This window comes from Orycteropus afer, unplaced genomic scaffold (assembly GCF_000298275.1).
Source record: "Orycteropus afer afer isolate SDZICR_OR568_19922 unplaced genomic scaffold, OryAfe1.0 scaffold00545, whole genome shotgun sequence".
NCBI classification, from domain to species: domain Eukaryota; kingdom Metazoa; phylum Chordata; class Mammalia; order Tubulidentata; family Orycteropodidae; genus Orycteropus; species Orycteropus afer.
In genome coordinates this window covers 1,514,548-1,534,048 of record NW_006922132.1, presented here as the reverse complement: position 1 = coordinate 1,534,048, position 19,501 = coordinate 1,514,548, and the positions used below count along the sequence as shown (strand labels likewise).

The 19,501-nt window shown below is 39.1% G+C and overlaps 1 protein-coding gene across 1 annotated transcript in view; it reads left to right on the top strand.

Annotated features, from left to right (window-relative positions):
- ARHGEF12 (Rho guanine nucleotide exchange factor 12) overlaps nucleotides 1-19,501 on the top strand; it is a 135,596-nt gene that overhangs the window by 42,553 nt on the left and 73,542 nt on the right. Inside the window, exons 18-22 of the mRNA XM_007955910.1 lie at nucleotides 12,569-12,701; nucleotides 13,213-13,248; nucleotides 14,079-14,233; nucleotides 15,602-15,748; nucleotides 16,954-17,039. Coding sequence (XP_007954101.1) covers nucleotides 12,569-12,701; nucleotides 13,213-13,248; nucleotides 14,079-14,233; nucleotides 15,602-15,748; nucleotides 16,954-17,039 — 557 coding nt within the window. The remainder of the gene's footprint in view (nucleotides 1-12,568; nucleotides 12,702-13,212; nucleotides 13,249-14,078; nucleotides 14,234-15,601; nucleotides 15,749-16,953; nucleotides 17,040-19,501) is intronic.

Sequence of the window (19,501 nt, the reverse complement as noted above, 5' to 3'; positions counted from 1 at the left end):
GGTTGGGCAATCTACTTCCATAGTGATACTGCCTCGGAAACCCAAGGAGGGGTCGCTATGAGTCGGGTCTGACTCGACAGCACATAACAACAACAACAAGGGGTTTGAACAGTGAAGAGTGATAAAAAGTAGTTGTAGATAATTGGGAAAGGAGCTTAATAGAGAAATCTTACCATCTTTCTTCATACTTGTTATAATGGATTTCTTATGCAAGTGATCTGGGAAAATAAGTGTTTCTGATTGAGGAAGAACCTGCCTCTTTATATTAGTGATTCTAGAAGTGGCTCAGATTCTGTTGATAATAAGATAAAGGGTAAGGCTGTGGGAATGGGTCACTGAGGTGGTATAGAGGAGGTTCCTGGAAATGAAGAAGTCAAGGAACCAAGGAGCTAGGGGTTTGAATAGCTTAATACACATGGGTTTGGTGGTTACCTAATGTACTGTCCGCATGGAGAGGAGAACTGTACCAGCAAGTTCAGTGTTTCTAGATGATTGCAGTTAGAAGGGAGGACATGTGATGATATCCAGAGGGTGGAAACTTATGCAGCAAGGTATTTTATAAGAAGAGGCAGCAAGATAATAGTCTAAAACCCATATAGAAGAACAAGAAACATATCCATTTCATCACCATCCTGAAGTACACAAACACCAGTGTCCGTTTGAAAGGGCTATAGCAGGAGAGGTAACTTCCTTCTTCTGAGATTAGAGATGGGGATGGACAGGTTGCTGTTTAAGAGAAAGATGTTGGGAGTGATATTTGGGGAAAAGTCTGGCGATTTTGTCTGCTACAGAATTCTGAAGCTGATGGATTGAGTATATTGACTGATACCTCAAAACTTTCATGGCTCCTTGAAATGAAATCATAGTAGCTAAAGAAATAAACAAAACCTACAAAGTGAAAGGAAGTAGAGGAAGGGAAAATATTACTAGCAAGTAGAATTTCAATAAATATTTGTGAGATAGGAAGTAAACAAGAATGGTTAGGTAGATGAAAGAATGAAAAGGGAAACTAGAACCCATAATTTGTTTAAGGGGACCAAGGTGGGAGCCAATATAACCATATATAATCTCTAAATAAGAACAATTATTAAGTCATATGTTTGCCTAACATGATGCGCTAACATGCATACAACCAAAATGCATTAGCCCTATTTACATTTCATGGTTCATAACAGAAGGAAACAAAAATATTTCATGCACATGTACAGTGAAGAAATATAACAATCACAGTCCTCATTTCTGCAACTCGTCACATGGTCATAGCTGATATCCAGAAATACCGTCTTCCACTACCCATTCCATATTTCCCTTGCCCTCAGCAAGCACCTCAGCTGATCGTGGTTCTTTGCCCGGTGGAGTGACTCAAACCTTCATTCCTGAGGGGTCTGGGCCATTAGTAGTCATATCAGAATTGGGTTGCTGTAATTTTCCATTGACTTTAATCACAGGGCACGGTAGTCCTAAGAGACGTCCTAAAGAATCTCCTGTATCCCAGACATACTCTTATTTACCTCCATTATGCAATGTCAATCCAATTCACCCTTGGTAATCAGGATCTGTCACACCAGATAGTACAGTAATGCCCTTCTTTGTCTGTTGATCCAAAGGCATGAAGAAACCAAAATGGCCAGGTGGCATTCTTAACTTCCAGTTCACTGCAGTCAGTATTGTGTCTCCAGGTGGGAGTGTTCTTCCTTTTGGGACTAAGATCTCCAGACCCGCAGAGCATAGGGTAGCAGAGACAGGAAGCAAAAATTTTTTGACTGGGTCACTAGGGGTGATAGTGAGTGGTACCACTCCCATTTCCACCCCTTGGTTCCTGGACCTGTGAATCCTGGCTGTTGGAGAAACAGCACTATATATTGGGTGCTAGTTTAGAGCATATACAGTCTCCTGGAGAACATTGCCCCAACTCTTCAAGGTATTGCTACCTAGTTGGTGCCATAATTGTGTTTTCAGTGGGCCATTCCATCGTTCTATCAAGCCAGCTGCTTCAGGATGATGGGGAACATGGTGAGACCAGTAATTCCATGAGCATAGGCCCATTGCCGCACTTCATTTGCTGTGAAGTGAATCCCTTGATCCAAAGCAATGCTGTGTGGGATACCATGACAGTGGATAAAGCATTCTGTAAGTCCACAGATGGTAGTTTTGGCAGAAGCATCACATGCAGGGAAGGCAGATCCATATCCAGAATTAAGTATCTATTCCAGTAAGAACAAAATGCTGTCCTTTCCATGATGGAAGTGGTCCAATGTAATCATCTTATCACCAAGTTGATGGCTGATCACTTCGAGGAATGGTTCCATATCATGGACTCAGTGTTGGTCTCTGCTGCTGGCAGATTAGGCACTCAGCATTGGCGGTAGCCAAATCAGCCTTGGTAAGTGGAAATCCATGTTGCTGAGCCCATGCATAACCTCCATCCCTGCCACCATGGCCACTTTGTTCACGAGCCCATTGAGCAGTGACAGGAGTAGCTAGAGAAAAAGGATGAGTGCTTTCCACAGAATATGTCATCCCATCCACCTGATTGTTAAAGTCCTCCTCTGTCAAGGTCACTTTTTGGTGGGCATTCACATGAGAAATATCTTTACTCCTTTGGCCCATTTAGAGAGATCTATCCACATACCTCTTCTCCATATATCCTTGTCACCAGTTTTCCAATCATGCTCCTTCCAAGTCCCAGACCACCTGTCCAAGCCATTTGCCACAGCCCGTGAATCCATATACAATCGCACATCTGGCCATTTCTTGTTCCATGCATGGTGAACAGCCAGATCCACAGCTCGAAGTTCTGCCCATTGGGAGGATTTCCCTTTACCACTATCCTTCAGGGAAGTCCCAGAAAGGGGCTGCAGTGCCGCTGCTGTCCACTTTTGAGTGGTATCTGCATATCCTGCAGAACCATCTGTAAACTAGGCACGAGTTTTTTCTTCTTCAGTCAACTGATCATAAGGAACGTCCTATAAGGCCATAGGTACAGACTGAGAAAAAGAAAGTAATGTGACTGGAGTGGAGACCATAGGCATTTGGGCCACTTCCTCATGCAACTTATTTGTGCCTTCAGGTCCTGCTGGAGCCCAATCTCTTATATACCACTTTCATTTGATGATGGAATGCTGCTGTGCATGTCCAACTTTATGACTCTGTGGATCAAACAGCACCCAGTTCATGATGGCCAGCCCAGGCCTCATGGTGACTTGGTGGCCCATGTTCTGTCTCTACTAAAGCCCAAGCTAAAGGCTATTCTTCAAAAGGAGCGTAGTTATCTGCAGAGGATGGCAGGGCTTTGCTTCAAAATCCCAAGACTCTGTGTTGCAATTCACCAATAGGGACCCGCCAAAGACTCCAAACAGCATCTCTGTCTGCTACAGACACTTCAAGCCCCATTGGATCAGCTGGATCATATGGCCCAAGTGGCAGGGCAGATTGCACGGCAGCCTGAACCTGCTGTGGAGCCTTCTGTTGTTCTGGGCCCCACTCAAAACTAGCAGCTTTCTGAGTCACTTGATAAATAGGCTGAAGCAACACACCCAAATGAGGGATATGTTGCCTCTAAAATCCAAAGAGGCCTACCAGACATTGTGCCTCCTTTTTAGTTGTGGGGGAAGCCAGATAAAATAACTTATCCTTCACTTTAGTAGGAATATCTCGACATGCCCCATACCATTGGACCCCTAGAAATTTCACTGAGGTGGAAAGTGCCTGAATTTTTGTCAGGTTAATTTCCCACCCTCTAGCACACAAATGTCTCAACAATAACGTCTAGAGTCATTGATACTTTTTCATTACTAGGTCCAATTAGCATAATGTCATCAATATAATGGACCAGTGTGATGTCTTGTGAAAGGGAAAGGCTATCAGGATCCTTATGGACTAAATTATGACTTAGTGCTGGGGAGTTGATAGACCCCTGAGGAAGCACTGTGAAAGTATATTGTTGGCTTTGCCAGCTGAAGGCAAACTGCTTCTGATGGTCCTTTGAAATTGGTATTGAGAAAAAAGCATTGGTCAGATCAATAGCTATACACCAAGTACTAGGAGATGTACTAATTTGCTCAAGTAATGAAACCAGGAACAGAATTGGAGTCACCACCTGATTAAGTTTATGATAATCTACTGTCATTCTCCACGATCCATCTGTTTTTGCACAGGCCAAATAGGTGAATTAAATAGGGATGTGGTAGGAATCACCACCCCTGCATCCTTGCAAATCTCTGCAACCCCTCCAGGAATGTGGTATTGCTTTTGGTTTACTATTACTATTTTTGTACGTAGAAGCAGTTCTAATGGCTTCCACTTGGCTTTTCCTACCATAATGGCCCTTACTCCACATGTCAGGAACCCAATGTGGGAATTCTGCCAATTGCTCAGTATATCTATTCCAATTATGCATCTAGAACTGGGGAAATCACTACAGGATGGGTTCGGGGACCCACTGGACCCACTGTGAAACGCACCTGAGCTAAGACTCTATCAATAACTTGACCTCCTTATGCCCCCACTCTGACTGGTGGGCTACAGTGATGCTTTGGGTCTTCTGGAATTAGTGTCAGTTCAGAGCCAATATCCGGTAATCCCTGAAAAGTCTGATTATTTCCTTTTCCCCAATGAACAGTCACTCTTGTAAAAGGCCTCAGATCCCTTTGGGGAAGGCTGGGAGAAAGATTGACATTATTCAGTGGCCTACCTTAAGTCAAGTTGAGGTACCAGACCTGCCTTGGTATAATGTAGAAGGTATCCAAAGACTTAGGGATATTGGCCTGTTAGAATGGATTTATCAGATTAGATCCCCAGAGCCAGAAATGGAGAGTCCAGAGGACACACCTTTCACCAGTACAGTGAGGAACAAATTTGCAAAGGGAGTCCCAGACTCAAGTCTGGAAATTGAGAGGCCGTGACTCTGTATTCTGGTGATTCAATTTAGATTGCTGTTCATGTGACCTAGAATTCTTCTGTCTATACAGATCAAGTAAATATTTAGTAGGTTTGCCATGTATTTCACTCCTAGGAGCACCATGCCTAAGTAGCCACTGCCATAGTTCCACACGAGTCAGAGTATCCTGATTACTATTTTGACTCTGCTGTCCATTATGGTAACCATGCCCACTTTGTCTTTGTTGATTAACTGCTGCCACTTGTCCCCTAGTACCATGGGGTCCAGCCAGCCCCATTGTAGTTAAGTGTCTTAGTTCAAGTAGGGCAGTTCCCACTGTCAAATCTGGCTTACATAAAATAGCAATCACAGCAGTCTTCAAGGATGCTGGGGCTCCCTTCACAAATTTGTTCCTCAGTGGACTGGTGTGAAAGGCGTGTCCTCTGAACTCTCCATTTCTGGCTCTAGGAGTCTAATTTGATAAATGCATTCTAACATCCCAATATCCCTAAGCCTTTGGATACCTTCTACATTATACCAAGGCGGGTCTGGTACTTCAGCGTGACTTAACGTAGGCCACCAAATAATCCATTCTTCAGTAAGCCAACCAAATAAACAGTTAGATCCTTTCCTCACATTTCAAGCTGAAACACTGAATGAAGAATCTGTACTTAGTGGGCCTAAATCAATAAACTCAGACTGATCCAGTGTTACATTCCTTGCACCATTATCCCACACCCTCAGTAGCCATTCCCATACATATTCTCCAGGTTTCTGTCTGTCTGTACATTTTAGCAAAATCAAGTAGGTCTTTTCAGGTGTAGCACCTCCTCAGTCACACTTTGTATTTCATCTTTTGGTCGCTTGGACTTAAGTTTAGTTATAGGCCTAACAGCAACAATGGGTGGTTGGGGCAGTTCCTGAGAACATTCAGCAATGTCTTCCATGGCTTCTACCTTAGGCAATGATCCAGCAGGAACAGTTAGGTTAATCACATCAAATGGAGGTAGAAGGGATGATTGTTTTATAGTAATCCCTTCAGATGGAAGGGATTCAGCAGAATTTACAAGCTCCATTTCCTCATCTTCCTGACTGTCTGTCCATATGTCCCCATTCCAGGTTTAAGGGTACCATATTTTCCCAGTCAGTGCCTTTAACTTCAGACAGACAGATTCTGGGTTGGCAATTCAGTTGGCACTGTATTTCAGCCCCCCTTATGATAAGACTCTGGGTTTGGTTTTCGAGAATATCAGCTCTGTTACTAGAAGAAATAAGGCTTTCTTTCAGAGCATAACTGGAAACATTGAGGTCTTTAAAGTGCTGCTTGAGCTGTGACTCAGCAGCCCTGAACTCATTCACTCTTTCACCACTTTGTCTAGTGCAAGTAGGACCAACCAACCAGCTTCTTTATACTCCTCATGCTGACAGAATTGTAGAAAAGTATCAAATATGCAATCACCCAAAGCCTCACTTCTCAAAAGTACTTGATCTATTGGTGGTGCTATTTTGCATATTAATGCTACCATCTCTTGCCACAGATTAGCAGGGCCTCTTTACTAATGGAGGCAGAGTCACCAGTGCCTTTACGATTAATCAGATTGGAGAACTGAAACAGAATTGGCAAGAACCAATTTAGGAAGCCCATCCTTATGATTTTGTCTCTCTAGAATCACTCTCAGTACCAAATGTGTTAGGCTGTGTTCTCTAGAGAAGCAAAACCAGTAAAGCTTATAGAGAGAGAGAAAAAAAATTATGTTAGGAAAATGGCTCACACACTTATAGAAGCTGGCAAGTCCCAAGTTCTTGGATCAGACATCAAGCTGGAGGCTTTTCTTGACTTATGCAGCTATAGGGGCTGATGAGCTTGAGGTTGACAGGCAATATTACCAGCTGTTGACTCCAACGAATGACAAATCCAAGATCTCCAGGCTGAATGGTGGATTGTTCACTCACAGACAGTTGTAGGCAGCACAACAGAATCCCAGTCCACAGAAGAGTGTTTTATTTTTCCCAGGATGTCCATAAATATATTGGAAATAGGCCACACTCCTAGGGAAACTCCCTTTTAATGTATTGGCTGCTCAAAACATACACATCCGATCTCATTATGGGAATAACTCACATTACAACTGCTTAAATCGCTCAGAATCATGGTCTAGCCAAGTTGACACACAACTCCAACTGTCATACAGGGATATAGAAGAAATTGTAAAAACTTCTAAGAGAAAGAAATGCTACGTCATTCTTCTCATCGTTACGCTGTGTTGCAAAGGCACACTGCCTGCAACTTTCTGTATGAAACTAGTTTTGAACTTAGAATTCTATATCTATCCAGTACCGCCCCCCCCAAAAAAAAAATCAGATCTGTTGCTGTAGAATTAAGTCCACCTCACAGTGATCCTGTAGGACAGGGTAGAAGCCCATAGGATTTCCAAGGCTATAAATCTTAGAGAAGCAGACGGCCACATATTACTCTCTCTAGAGTAGCCAGTGTGTTCAAACCTCCAACCTTTTGGTCAGCAGCTGAGCACTTAGCCCTTGTGCTACCAGTGTTCCTTTATATCCATCCAAACTATCCATCAAATATGAAGAAAGAACAAGGACATTTTTAGAGAAGCAAGGATTCAAAGTTTAAACAAAATGTACCCTTTCCTTGGAAATTATTTGAGGATACACATTCCACCAAAACGAGAGAAAAATTAAGAATGAAAATTTCACAGGATCCAGAAAAGCAGTGAAAGGAAGTTTTAGGATGATGGTGTTTTGTCAAATGCTGCTTCTGCTCCAGATTGGTGTTCCAGTGTATAGGGAAGCTATTATGAAAAAGGAGGATTTTAAGCAGTTAATAGTATGATGTAGCTGATGAAAAATAAATGAAAACCTAATGAATGAGATTATTTTGGCAGCAGTAAAAGAAAGACATTTAGAAATATTGGGGAATATAAAAAGCTGTTCAGGAAAATAAGTCATGATTTAAAAGTGATGCGAAGTAAATGATCTTAAAGCAACTAAGGAAGTCTAAGACTTTAGTATCATAAACATTCCGTTTCAAGAGGCCCAGGGATTGTATCACTGCACCTCTGGAAAATAAAATACAATCCTAACTGCATATCTCATATCCTGATAGGAATAATATGTGTAATATATATGACAGTGCGTATATTGTCATATAGTGTAAGCATTCTTCATTGATTTTCATACTCTCAGAGTCATCCTATAGGAAGAGCACAGAATATTTAGTTGTGGCTACACTCTCAAAAACTTGCTGCCTTCAAGTCGATTCTGACTTGTAACAACCCCTCCTTGGGTTTCCCAGGCAATATCTCTATGGAAGTAGATTGCCAACTCTTACTTCTGAGCAGTGTCTGGTGGGTTTGAACTGCCAGCTTTCTGGATAGCAGTCAAATGCCTTAGACACTGTGCCACCAGAGCTCCCAGTTGTGGCTACAAAAATCCTCTAATTGATTAAAGTAAAAATGTAGTTGAGAAAAGTGGGAGGTAGAAGGAAGGAAATTCAATCAAAGGGGAGGATATGGACACTAAATACCTAATGGTATAAAGAATTAAGATAATAACTCCTTGGTGGAGCAAAAATGTAGATATGATTATACCAAGTCCTCACTTACCATATATCTCATTCTATGACATTTCACATTTACAATAGTAAAAATTCTACTGTCCAGCTATGTGTGCATTCATGATATATGTCTGGCAGTACTGAATGCCAAGGTGGGACATGAGTCTCAGTGGTTTCACAGTTATATAACAGTGTGACTTGACAGTTATGGAATGATGTAGTCATGCTCCATTTTTTGATCTGATGTGGCTGTCCTCCATTTTCGAATACCATAGATTTTCACATAACAACCTGGTCTTTCAGACAACTGTGTTGATAAGTGAGAAGTTGGTATATATCATTTTAACTTAGGTAATAACTGGCACATAACAACAACAACAATAACTAATAACACAGTTAATAATAATACTTATTATAATATGATTATTCAGTACTGGAACAAAATGGGGGTAAGTGAAGGCAAGAAATATGTTGCTGTTGTTATTGCCAGCGAGTCAGCTCTGACTCACAGCAACCTTACGTATAACAAAATGAGACATTGCCCAGTCCTGCACCATCCTCACAATCCTCACTATGCTTAAGCCTATTGTTGCAGCCACTGTGTTAATCCATCTTGTTGAGGGTCTTCCTTTTTTGTTGACCCTTTACTATACCAAGCATGATATTCTTTTCCAGCGACAGGTCCCACCTTGAGAGTATGACCAAATATGAGAGATAAAGTCTAGTCATCTTTATTTCTAAGGAGCATTCTGGCTATACTTCCTCCAAGACAGATTTGTTCCTTCTGGTAGTCCATGGTATTTTCCGTATTTTTCACCAACACAACAATTCAAATGCATCAATTCTTCTTTGGTCTTTCTTATTCACTGTCCAGCTTTCACATGCATATGAGGCTATTGAAAAGACAATGGCTGTACCTTAGTCTTCAGAATGACAGTTTTGCTCTTTAACATTTTAAAGGAGTCTTCTGCAGCTTATTTGCCCAATGCAATACATGATTTGATTTCTTGATTGCTGTTTCCATGGGTGTTGATTGTGGATCTAAGTAAAATAAACCCTTGACAATTTCAATCTTTTCTCCATTTATAGTGATGTTGCTTATTGGTCCAGTTGTGAGGATTTTTGTTTTATGTTGAGATGTAATCCATACCAAAGCCTGTATTCTTTGATCTTCATCAGTAAGTGCTTCAAGTTATCTTTGCTTTTAGCAGACAAGGTTGTGTCATCTGCATATTGCAGGTTGTTAATGAGTCTTCCTTCAGTCTTGATGCCACGATCTTCTTCATATAGTCCAGCTTCTCAGACTATTTGCTCAGCATACAGATTGTGTAAGTAGGGTGAAAGGATACAACCCTGGTGCACACCTTTCCTGATTTTAAACCATGCAGTATCCCCTTGTTCTGTTTGAACAACAGCCTCTTGGTCTGAGTACAGGTTGTTCATGAGCACAGTGAAGTGTTCTGGAATTCCCATTCTTCTCAATGTTACCCATAATTTGTTATGATCTACATAGTCAACTGCCTTTGCATAGTCAATAAAACACAGGTAAACATCTTTCTGGTATGATTTGCTTTTAGCCAAGATCCATTTGACATCAGCAATGATAATCCCTTATTCCATGTCCTCTTCTGAATCTGCTTGAATTTCTGACAGTTCCCTGTCCGTGTACTCCTGCAACCAATCATTTTTTAATTATCTTTAGCAAAATTTTATTTGCTTGTGATATTAATGATTTTGTTTGATAATTACATTCTGTTAGATCACCTATAGAATGGGCACAATAGAGATCTCTTCCAATCAGTTGGCCTGGTAGCTGTTTTCCAAATTTCGTGGCATAAATGAGTGAGCGCTGCTAGCGCTGTATCCATCTGTTGAAACATCTCAGTGAGTATTCCATCTGTTCCTGGAGCCTTGTTTTTCATCATTTCTTTCAGTGCAGGTTAGACGTCTTCCTTCAGTAGCATTGGTTCTTGATCCTGGGCTGCCTCTTGAAATGGTTGATATTGACCATTTCCTTTTGGTACAATGACTCTGTGTATTCCTTCCATGTTCTTTTGATACTTCCTGCATTGTTCAATATTTTGCCCATGGAATCCTTCTGTGTTGCAACTCGAGGCTTGAATTTTTTCTTTAGTTCTTTCAGCTCAAGAAATGCTGATCATTATCTTCCTTTTGATGTTCTAATTCCAGTTCTTTGCACAGTTCACGATAATGCTTTACTTTGTCTTCTAAAGTTGCCCTTTGAAATCTTCTATTCAGTTCTTTTACTTCATCATTTCTTCCACTCACTTTGGCTATTCTTTTTTTAAGAGTAAGTTTGAGAGTCTCTTCTGATATCCATATTGGTCTCCTTCTTCCTTTCCTGTCTTTTTAATGACCTTTTTACTTTCTTCATGTGTGATGTTCTTGATGATGTCCTACAACTTCTCTGATCTTTGGTCATTGGTGTTCAATGCATCAAATCTGTTCTTCAGGCAGTCTCTAAATTCAGGTGGGATATATTCAAGGCTATATTTTGGCTCTTGTGAACTTGTTTTAATTTTCTTCAGCTTCAGCTTAAACTTGCATATGAGCAATTGATGGTCTGTTCCGTATTCAGCCCTTGGCCATTTTTTGACTGAAATTGAGCTTCTCTATCATCTCTTTAACAAATTTAGTCAATTTGATTCTTGTGTATTCCATCCAGTGAGGTCCACATGTATAGATGCCATTTATGTTGCTGACAAAAAGTATTTGCAATGAATAATTTGTTGGTCTTTCAGAATTCTATCTTGCAGTCTCTGCCCTTATTTTGTCACCAACAACATATTTTCCAACTTTTGGTGCTTCTTTGGTTCTAACTTTTTTATTCCAGTTGACAGTAATTATCCATGCATCTTGATTGCATGTTTGGTCAATTTTCAACTGCAGAGGTTGGTAAAATCTTCAATATCTTCATCTTTGGTATTAGTGATTGGTAACTTTGAGTAATAGTAATATTAACTGGTCTTCTTGTAGGCATATGGATATTATCCTATCATTTTTCTTCATGGTCAATCTTGAAATGTTCTTTTTGATGATGAATGTGACCCTATTCCTTTTTAATTTCACATTCCCAGCATGTAGACCATATGATTATCCAATTCAGAATGGCCAATACCAGTTCATTTCAGCTCGCTAATGCCTAGGATATTGATCTTTATGCATTCCATTTCATTTTGATAACTTCTGATTTTGCTAGATTCATACTCATACATTTCATGTTCCAATTATTAATGGATATTTACAGCTATTTCTTCTTATTTTCTTCAGCAGATGAAGGTCCAGAAGGCTTTACTCCATTCATGTCATTAAGGTCACCACTGCTGAGGAGAAAGCTCTTCCCCAATAGTGTTTTGATTGCCTTCCAACCTGAGGGGCTCATATTCTAGCATATATCACACAGTATTTCACTGCTATTCGTAAGGTTTTCAGTGGGCAATTTTTTCAGAAGACCACCTCTTTCTTCTTCCCAGTCTGTCTTAGTTTGGAAGTTCTGATGACCCTGCTGGTATTTGAAATACCAGTTACATAACTTCCAGCATCACAGCAATGTGCAAGCCACCACAGTACCACAAACTGACAAATGAGTGGTGGGCAGGAAGTATAAATGAGCAAAATTGTCAGGGGAAAAGAAAAAATAGTATCTAAAAGATAGTTAATAAGAAAAAGAAGTTTGAGTTTTTTCATGTGGAGTTGGAATACCAAAAGAACTAAAATTTGAAATGACAAGAGAGGGTTGGCACTGAAAATAAAAAAGGATAGGGTAGGAGAATGTTGCTTCTTGTCATAAAGTCTTCTGAACTATTTGAGTTGTTGCCTATTTAAACTTATTTAGTTCAAAACTATTGGTTTTTAAAAAGCTCCTTAAAAATGATTTCACTTTTATTTTTTAGCATATTTTAGAATATTATATATTGAAATATTATTGAATATATTATATATAGAATATTATATATTTGTTTTTAGTAACCTACAATGTTTCTAGAAGATTGTGGCTATGGATTCAGTTGACACTCTTTTGTGGGCTAATTTTTTTCTGTAATCAGTGACATTATTAAGAATTAATACTGTTGGCATGTCTGACTTTTCAGGATCAAAGCAAGTTGGAGAAACACCAACATCTGGAGACTCCATAGATGGTGCACCTCGTACTCCCAATACCATCTTTGATTTCCCACCTCCTCCATTAGACCAAGTGCAGGAGGAGGAAAGTGAAATAGAAAGGTACTGTAGTGCTACCTTTGGGGAGGTTTAGAACATGGCTTAAAGTTTTTTGCAATTGCATATTACTTGTATACTTTGTAGTATTTTTTACTTTGTGTAATTATTTGTGAAAGAATTAGAACTTTTTGGCAGTAAATATTAGATAAACCAAAAATCAAACCAAACCCACTGCTATTGAGTTGGATCTGACTCATAGTGACCCCTCCTTGGGTTTCTGAGGCAGTATCCCTATGGAAGTAGATTGCCCAACCTTCCTTCCAAGGAGTGGCTGGTAAGTTTGAACTGCCAGCCTTATGGTTAGCAGTCAAGTGCCTTAGGCATTATGCCACCAGAGCTCCTAAAATACTAGATAGATAATGAAAATTTCTTTATATTTTATGAAATTATTGTAATATCAAGAAGAACTGATTACCAAGCCACTGTACTTTAATTCAGTTTTCAGTATCTTTGGCATAAATTCCTTGACCACCATTTTGTTTTCATGTTGACTCTTTACTCTCCTTTGTTTTAGGGTAATTGAACATGGGACACCGAAGACCTTTCGAAAGTAAGTAATTTTTAAGTAGCTTTCAATAAATGCATATTTTAAGAAATGTATCTTTTCCCATAAGGTCCCAGTTTTAAAGGGAAAGAAACCCTGTCTCTATTAGACAGTATAAAAGAAACTTCTTAATAAGCACATACTCACTGTTGTCAAGTTGCTTCAACTCATAGTGACCCCTCCTTGGGTTTCTGAGACGGTATATCTCTACAGAAGTAGATTGCTCAGTCTTCCTTCTGAGGAGTGGCTGGTGGGTTTGAACCACCAACTTTCTGGTTAGCAAGTCAAATGTCTTAGGCACTATGCCACCAAAGCTCCCTAATAAGCACAAGCCATTCAAAAGATATATACTGAGGTGTATATAATAAAAGTAAGCTATTTTGTAGGAGATGATGATTTTCCAGGCTCCTCGTAAGGAAGGTTGGGCAATCTACTTCTGTAGTAATGCTGCCTCAGAAACCTAAGGATGGGTCTCTGTGAGTCGGATCCAACTCAATGGCAGTGATGCATTGATGCTGTGCTTAGCCATAAGGAGCTCTGGTGACGCAGTGCCTAAGGCATTTTGACTGCTAATGAGAAGGTTGGTGACTCAAACTCACCAGCCACTCTGTGGTAGGAAGATGGGGCAATCTACTTCCATGAAGATTTACTGCCTTGGAAACCCAGTGAGGGTGACTATGAATCAGAATCAACTCTATGGCAGTGGGTTTAGTTTGACTTTGGTGCTCAGCCATACTTCAGAAATCTGACTAATTTACTGTACTGTAAAGACTTGTGTTCTTGTCCATTGTCTACCTGATGTTTTCAAATGGGATTCATCATCTTCTTTTCATTAGATTTGATAGCATGGCTTTTGGAGAAAGTCAAAGTGAGGATGAACAATTTGAAAATGACTTAGAGACAGATCTACCCAACTGGCAGCAGCTTGTTAGTCGAGAAGTGTTATTGGGACTAAAACCTTCTGAGATCAAAAGACAGGAAGTGATTAATGGTGAGTTTAATCGGTTTTTATTTTTGTTTTGTTTTTGGTTCCTTTATATTGAATTTTGTAAGGGGGAAAGCAAATTCTTCAGCTCTGGAGTTTGCTTCAGTGTTTCTGCTAGCTTTTTAAGATGAGTAGAAATTACATGCTTTTAGTTTCAAGTTGTTATTTTTATTCATAAATTATAAATGAGGAAGGTATGGCTCAGGGTAGTTATTTGAGTTAATCAAGATCATACAGCTGATAAGTAATAAGGAGAAAATTATGCTCCTAGTCATCCTTTATCCTAGTGCAGTGTTCTTCATTTCACTTTAGCATACATGTGACAGATACGTGACATGGATGCTATACCCTCTGTTGTCTAAGTATAGGATGTGACTTGAATGAATATCCTTCCCATCTCTAATAGCATTGACAAATAGTGAAATTACAAGCTTGGCTCCAAAATTGAGGGTTTATAGGCAGATAAGATAACCAAAAATACTATTATTTATGAAAAGAACTTGATGTAAATGCTATATAACATTTGTGTATACAATTTTCTAATTTTGTAGTTGTGTCAGAAAAGAGGATTAGTTTTGGGGTATAGTGGTAACTTTTAAATACAAAATGTTTTGAATCACAGTTTTCATTTATCATTACACGTACTGCTCACTTATCAACTATGTTATCTGACATTTCACATTTATGACATCTAATTTACACATTAATGACATCTGTCAGTAATGAATGCTAAGGTGCAAGGTGAGAGTAATGTAGGTGTGATGGTTAAGATTATGTGCCAACATGGCTGGGCCATAATTCTCAGTGGTTTGGCAGTTATGTAATGATAAAATATGTCAGTTATGTCACAATGTAATTTGGCATTTATGTAATGATGTTGTTGTTGTTGTTATGTGCCTTCGAGTCAGCCATGACTCATAGCGACCCCTCCTTGGGTTTCCAAGGTGGGATCACTATGGAAGTAGATTGCCCAACCTTCCTTCTGAGGAGTGGCTGGTGGGTTTGAACCACCAGCTTCTGGTTAGCAGTCAAGTGCCTTAGGTACTATGCTACCAGAGCTCCTATATAATGATGTAGTCATCCTCCATTTTGTGATCTGATGTGGTCATCCTCCATTTTCACATAATGCTGATTTTTACATTATGACCTGGCTTTTTGGAACCTAATCGTGTTGATAAGTGAGAAGTGGGTGTATTCAACTCTCAGAGTCAGTATGAGGAGAGTTTCATAGACTCAAGAAGGTAACATTATTTTTAAACTGATTAATTTATTGTGAACTTATTTGCTATTTACTTCCAGATGAAGCCTATGGTCGATCCCATGGAATTATTCTAAGGAAGATAATATTTCTTATCTCCTTTTTTTTCTGCTCAGAATTGTTCTACACTGAAAGAGCTCATGTTCGAACACTGAAAGTTCTTGATCAAGTGTTTTATCAACGAGTGTCTAGGGAAGGAATTCTGTCACCTTCAGAACTACGGAAAATTTTTTCAAATTTGGAAGACATTCTTCAACTTCATAGTAAGAGAAATTGACTCTGATCTTTGTCTCTAACATTAATTTCCATAGAGAAGAGATTGTGAGTATAAAGGTACCATAACAGTATAACTTTGTAACTATAGCCATGCTAGTGCTCCTGAGGGAACTCTGGTGTTGTAGTGCCTAAGGTGTTAGACTGCTAACCAGAAGGCTGGCGGTTCAAACCCACCAGCCACTCCTCGGAAGGAAGGTTGGCCAATCTACTTCTGTAATGATACCGCCTCAGAAACCCAAGGAGGGGTCGCTATGAGTTGGGACCAACTCGACAGCAGTAACAGCCAGCCAGCAGTGCTCCTGAAATTATATGTGAGCTTATAACATAAAGAAATAATTGGATCTTTGACTGTATCTTTTTTGCCCACAAACAGCCTTTAGTACATACATAGAGCTTAGGGTCTAAAGTCAGTACATGGAGTAAAAAATATGAATAGTCAAAATGACCCTTGAACATTTTCTTAAATATCCTGTCAATTACAGTATATATGTATTTTAAAAGACATATCCCCTATAAAAATGCATGTATAAATGTGTTTTATAAATAATATATAATCCTATGGTGGATAATTTTCAGAAACTAGTTTATTGTTTTGTTGCTTGGAACACTTGAGTAAGAATACAGAAATTTTACCTTGCTGGCTTTTCCTGGTTATGGTCATCTTGGACTTTTGTGGACAGTTGTATCAGTTCCTGTCTTTGTAAGTCATTTTTTCTTTATGACATTTAATTAACTTTTCAGTCCTTCTTTTCATCAAAAGTACTATCACCTCCCACTTCCTGCACACGAAATTGATGGCTTTACATCTTTGTGGGTGATCTTAGGTTTCACCAGAAGGCATTGCTTGTGGACATACACAGTTTGAGAGGAATAGTAGGCAAAATCATGTGCATTATTTACATTTCAATTCTTTTGAGCATGGTTGTAGATGGAGTTTTGATGTTAAATGCATATTTGATGTAATTGCACTCAATATAAGTAATAGTTTCCAAAAATGTTTCATTCTTTGGCATGTGTTTTTCAGATTGAGCTCAGAGATCCCTAGATGTATTAAGTATTGTGTCTAGGTTTAAGAGTGTTGGAAGCAGCTATACTGCTCTGAGAGTACTTTCTTTGAAAATTTACCTTCTTAGTAAGTAATTCAGCTTAAAATAAATGCATACTTAATTTTTCCCTTTTTCTTTTTCCTTAGTTGGGTTAAATGAGCAAATGAAGGCTGTTCGAAAGAGGAATGAGACTTCTGTTACTGATCAGATTGGGGAAGATTTGCTGAGCTGGGTATGGAAATTTTCCAGTTTTAAAATACACTCTTATAGACAATTGATGATTAGAATCAAGGTTAAGAAACTAACCTTTCCAAATATGCAAACTCATCCATTCTGCAAAGCTAATGTTAAGCTCTGTAAATGTCAGACTTTCTTAATGTAAAGCGTTTAGAGCATATATTCAACTTTTTTCTCATCAAATTAAAGATACTAGTCTTCTGTGTTTTAAAGAGTATAGAATAACACGGACGACAGAAATAATTTAACAGATGTAGATTTTTAGTTGTTGTTGTTGTTATGTGCCATCGAGTCGGACCTGACTCATAGCGACCCCCCTTGGGTTTGTGAGGCAGTATCACTGCAGAAGTAGGTTGCCCCATCTTCCTTCCGAGGAGTTGCTGGTTTGAACCGCCAGCCTTCTGATTAGTAGTCAAGTACCTTAGGTACTATGCTACCAGAGGTTTTTAGTAGTCATCTTCTATTTTTCAAATCCAACATTCTTAATGGATGATATTAGATAATTGGATAGCTCCGGAACTGTCATTACCAGTAGTTGGAAAGTGAAAATTACTTAAATCTTATTTACAATGGCAAATGAGATATTATATTGAGCAATCTGCTGCAAAAGACATCTTTAAAGTGTTAAAAAGCAAAGATGTCACTAGCAAATGCCTGACCCAAGCCCATGGTATTTTCAATCACCTCATATGCATATGAAAGCTGGACACCAAATAAGGGAGATGGAAGAATTGATGCTTTTGAATTATGGTGTTGATGAGGAATATTGAATATACCCTGGACTGTCAGAAGAATGAACAAATCTGTCCTGGAAGAAGTATAGCCAAGAATGCTCTTTACAAGCAAGGATGGAGAGCCTTAGTCTCAAGTACTTTGGACATTTTATCAGGAGGCACCAGTCCCTGGAGAAGGACATCATGCTCGGTAAAGTAGAGGGTCAGCAAAAAAGAGGAAGGCCTTCAACAGAGTAGATTGACACCATGCCTGCAACAATGGGCTCAGACTTAGCAATAATCATGAGGATGGCACAGCACTGGGCAGTGTTTCATTCTGTTGTACATAGAGTCATTATGAGTCAGAACTGACTCAATGACACCTAACAATAATGACTTACAGTATAAGGAAAGGGTCCAGAGGATACAGCAGCAGTTTGTCAAATTCTGCTTATCTTTCTGTCTGACCCTGTCAGTATATACTCAGCAGTATATATGTTTGTGCCAAGCACTGTGCTATATGATCAAAGCAGACGTGGCTCCTGGAGTTTAAAACCAATGGGAAAACAGTCATTAGTTATTTTTAGTATGATGAGTGTTACAAAAACGGGAAGTACTGGGTTGTTATTGGAACATAACAAGGAGATCTAAACTAGAACATACAGAAAGTGTTGGTGGGGAGAGTGTGTTAGATTTGAGACCTTTTGAGAAAGTACTATAGTTAAAACTTTGAATTGCTTTGTGAAGTGTAGACCTTGAAGTCTTCCAACAAGTTGAACTGTACTGTTTAGATGTGCCCACAGAAATTTACTTCAACATATAGACCACTTGAGGAAATGCCATAAAACTTTGTTAATTCTGCGATTATGAAAAGACTAGAAAGTTCACTAAAACAATCATCTTAGCCCTGTCATTGGTGGTGAGATGACGGCATAAAATCTGCTTATCTGGTTAGCAGATCTCTCTTTAGCCATTTGACTCATAGAACAGAAGCAAAAAATCATAATCCAGTCTCACGTTGCAGTTATTAAATTTTTCAAATCCTTTTCTAACCCCAGACCCACTTTGGCATTATTGTTGTTAAGATTAAACTTCTTTGAAGGGTTCAAGTTAATCTATGGCTGTTCTTTGATTATGTGGCTATCATTTTTCATTTTGCTTCTTCATCTCAGTATAGCAGTAAATATTATAACTAGTTCTGCTGGCTTGACAGTACACTGCTGAACTTGAAACCAAAAACTGAAAATTTTATAAGATCATCATTTCATTTTGTAATGCGACATAATGTATCATCAGTTTCCATGTCAAACTTGACTAAAAGGTTGTAAGTCATATGAGTTTACAATAGCATGTCTTGATTATTAAGTAGTTTAATTTACATCTCCTATAAATGATGTTTAACACCAAGTATCAAGTGATGGTCATTATTAATATGACACAGAAGTACAGTTGATCTTCTTATCACAGCCCATTGGACTGCATGAATCTACATGATAAAGTGGAGAAACTTGTGAGCAAAGAGGACCAAAAAATTCTTTTAGAACACACAAAAAGAAGTGCATTCTTTGATCAGCATGATCAAAAAAAAACTCACTGCCATCAAGTCAGTCCTGACTCATAGCAACCCCTCCTTGGGTTTCCGATTGCCTAGTCTTCCTTCCGAGGAGTGGCTGGTGGGTTTGAATCAATAGCCTTCTGGTTAGTAGTCAGATGCCTTAGGCAGTGCACCACCAAATGTGATAGA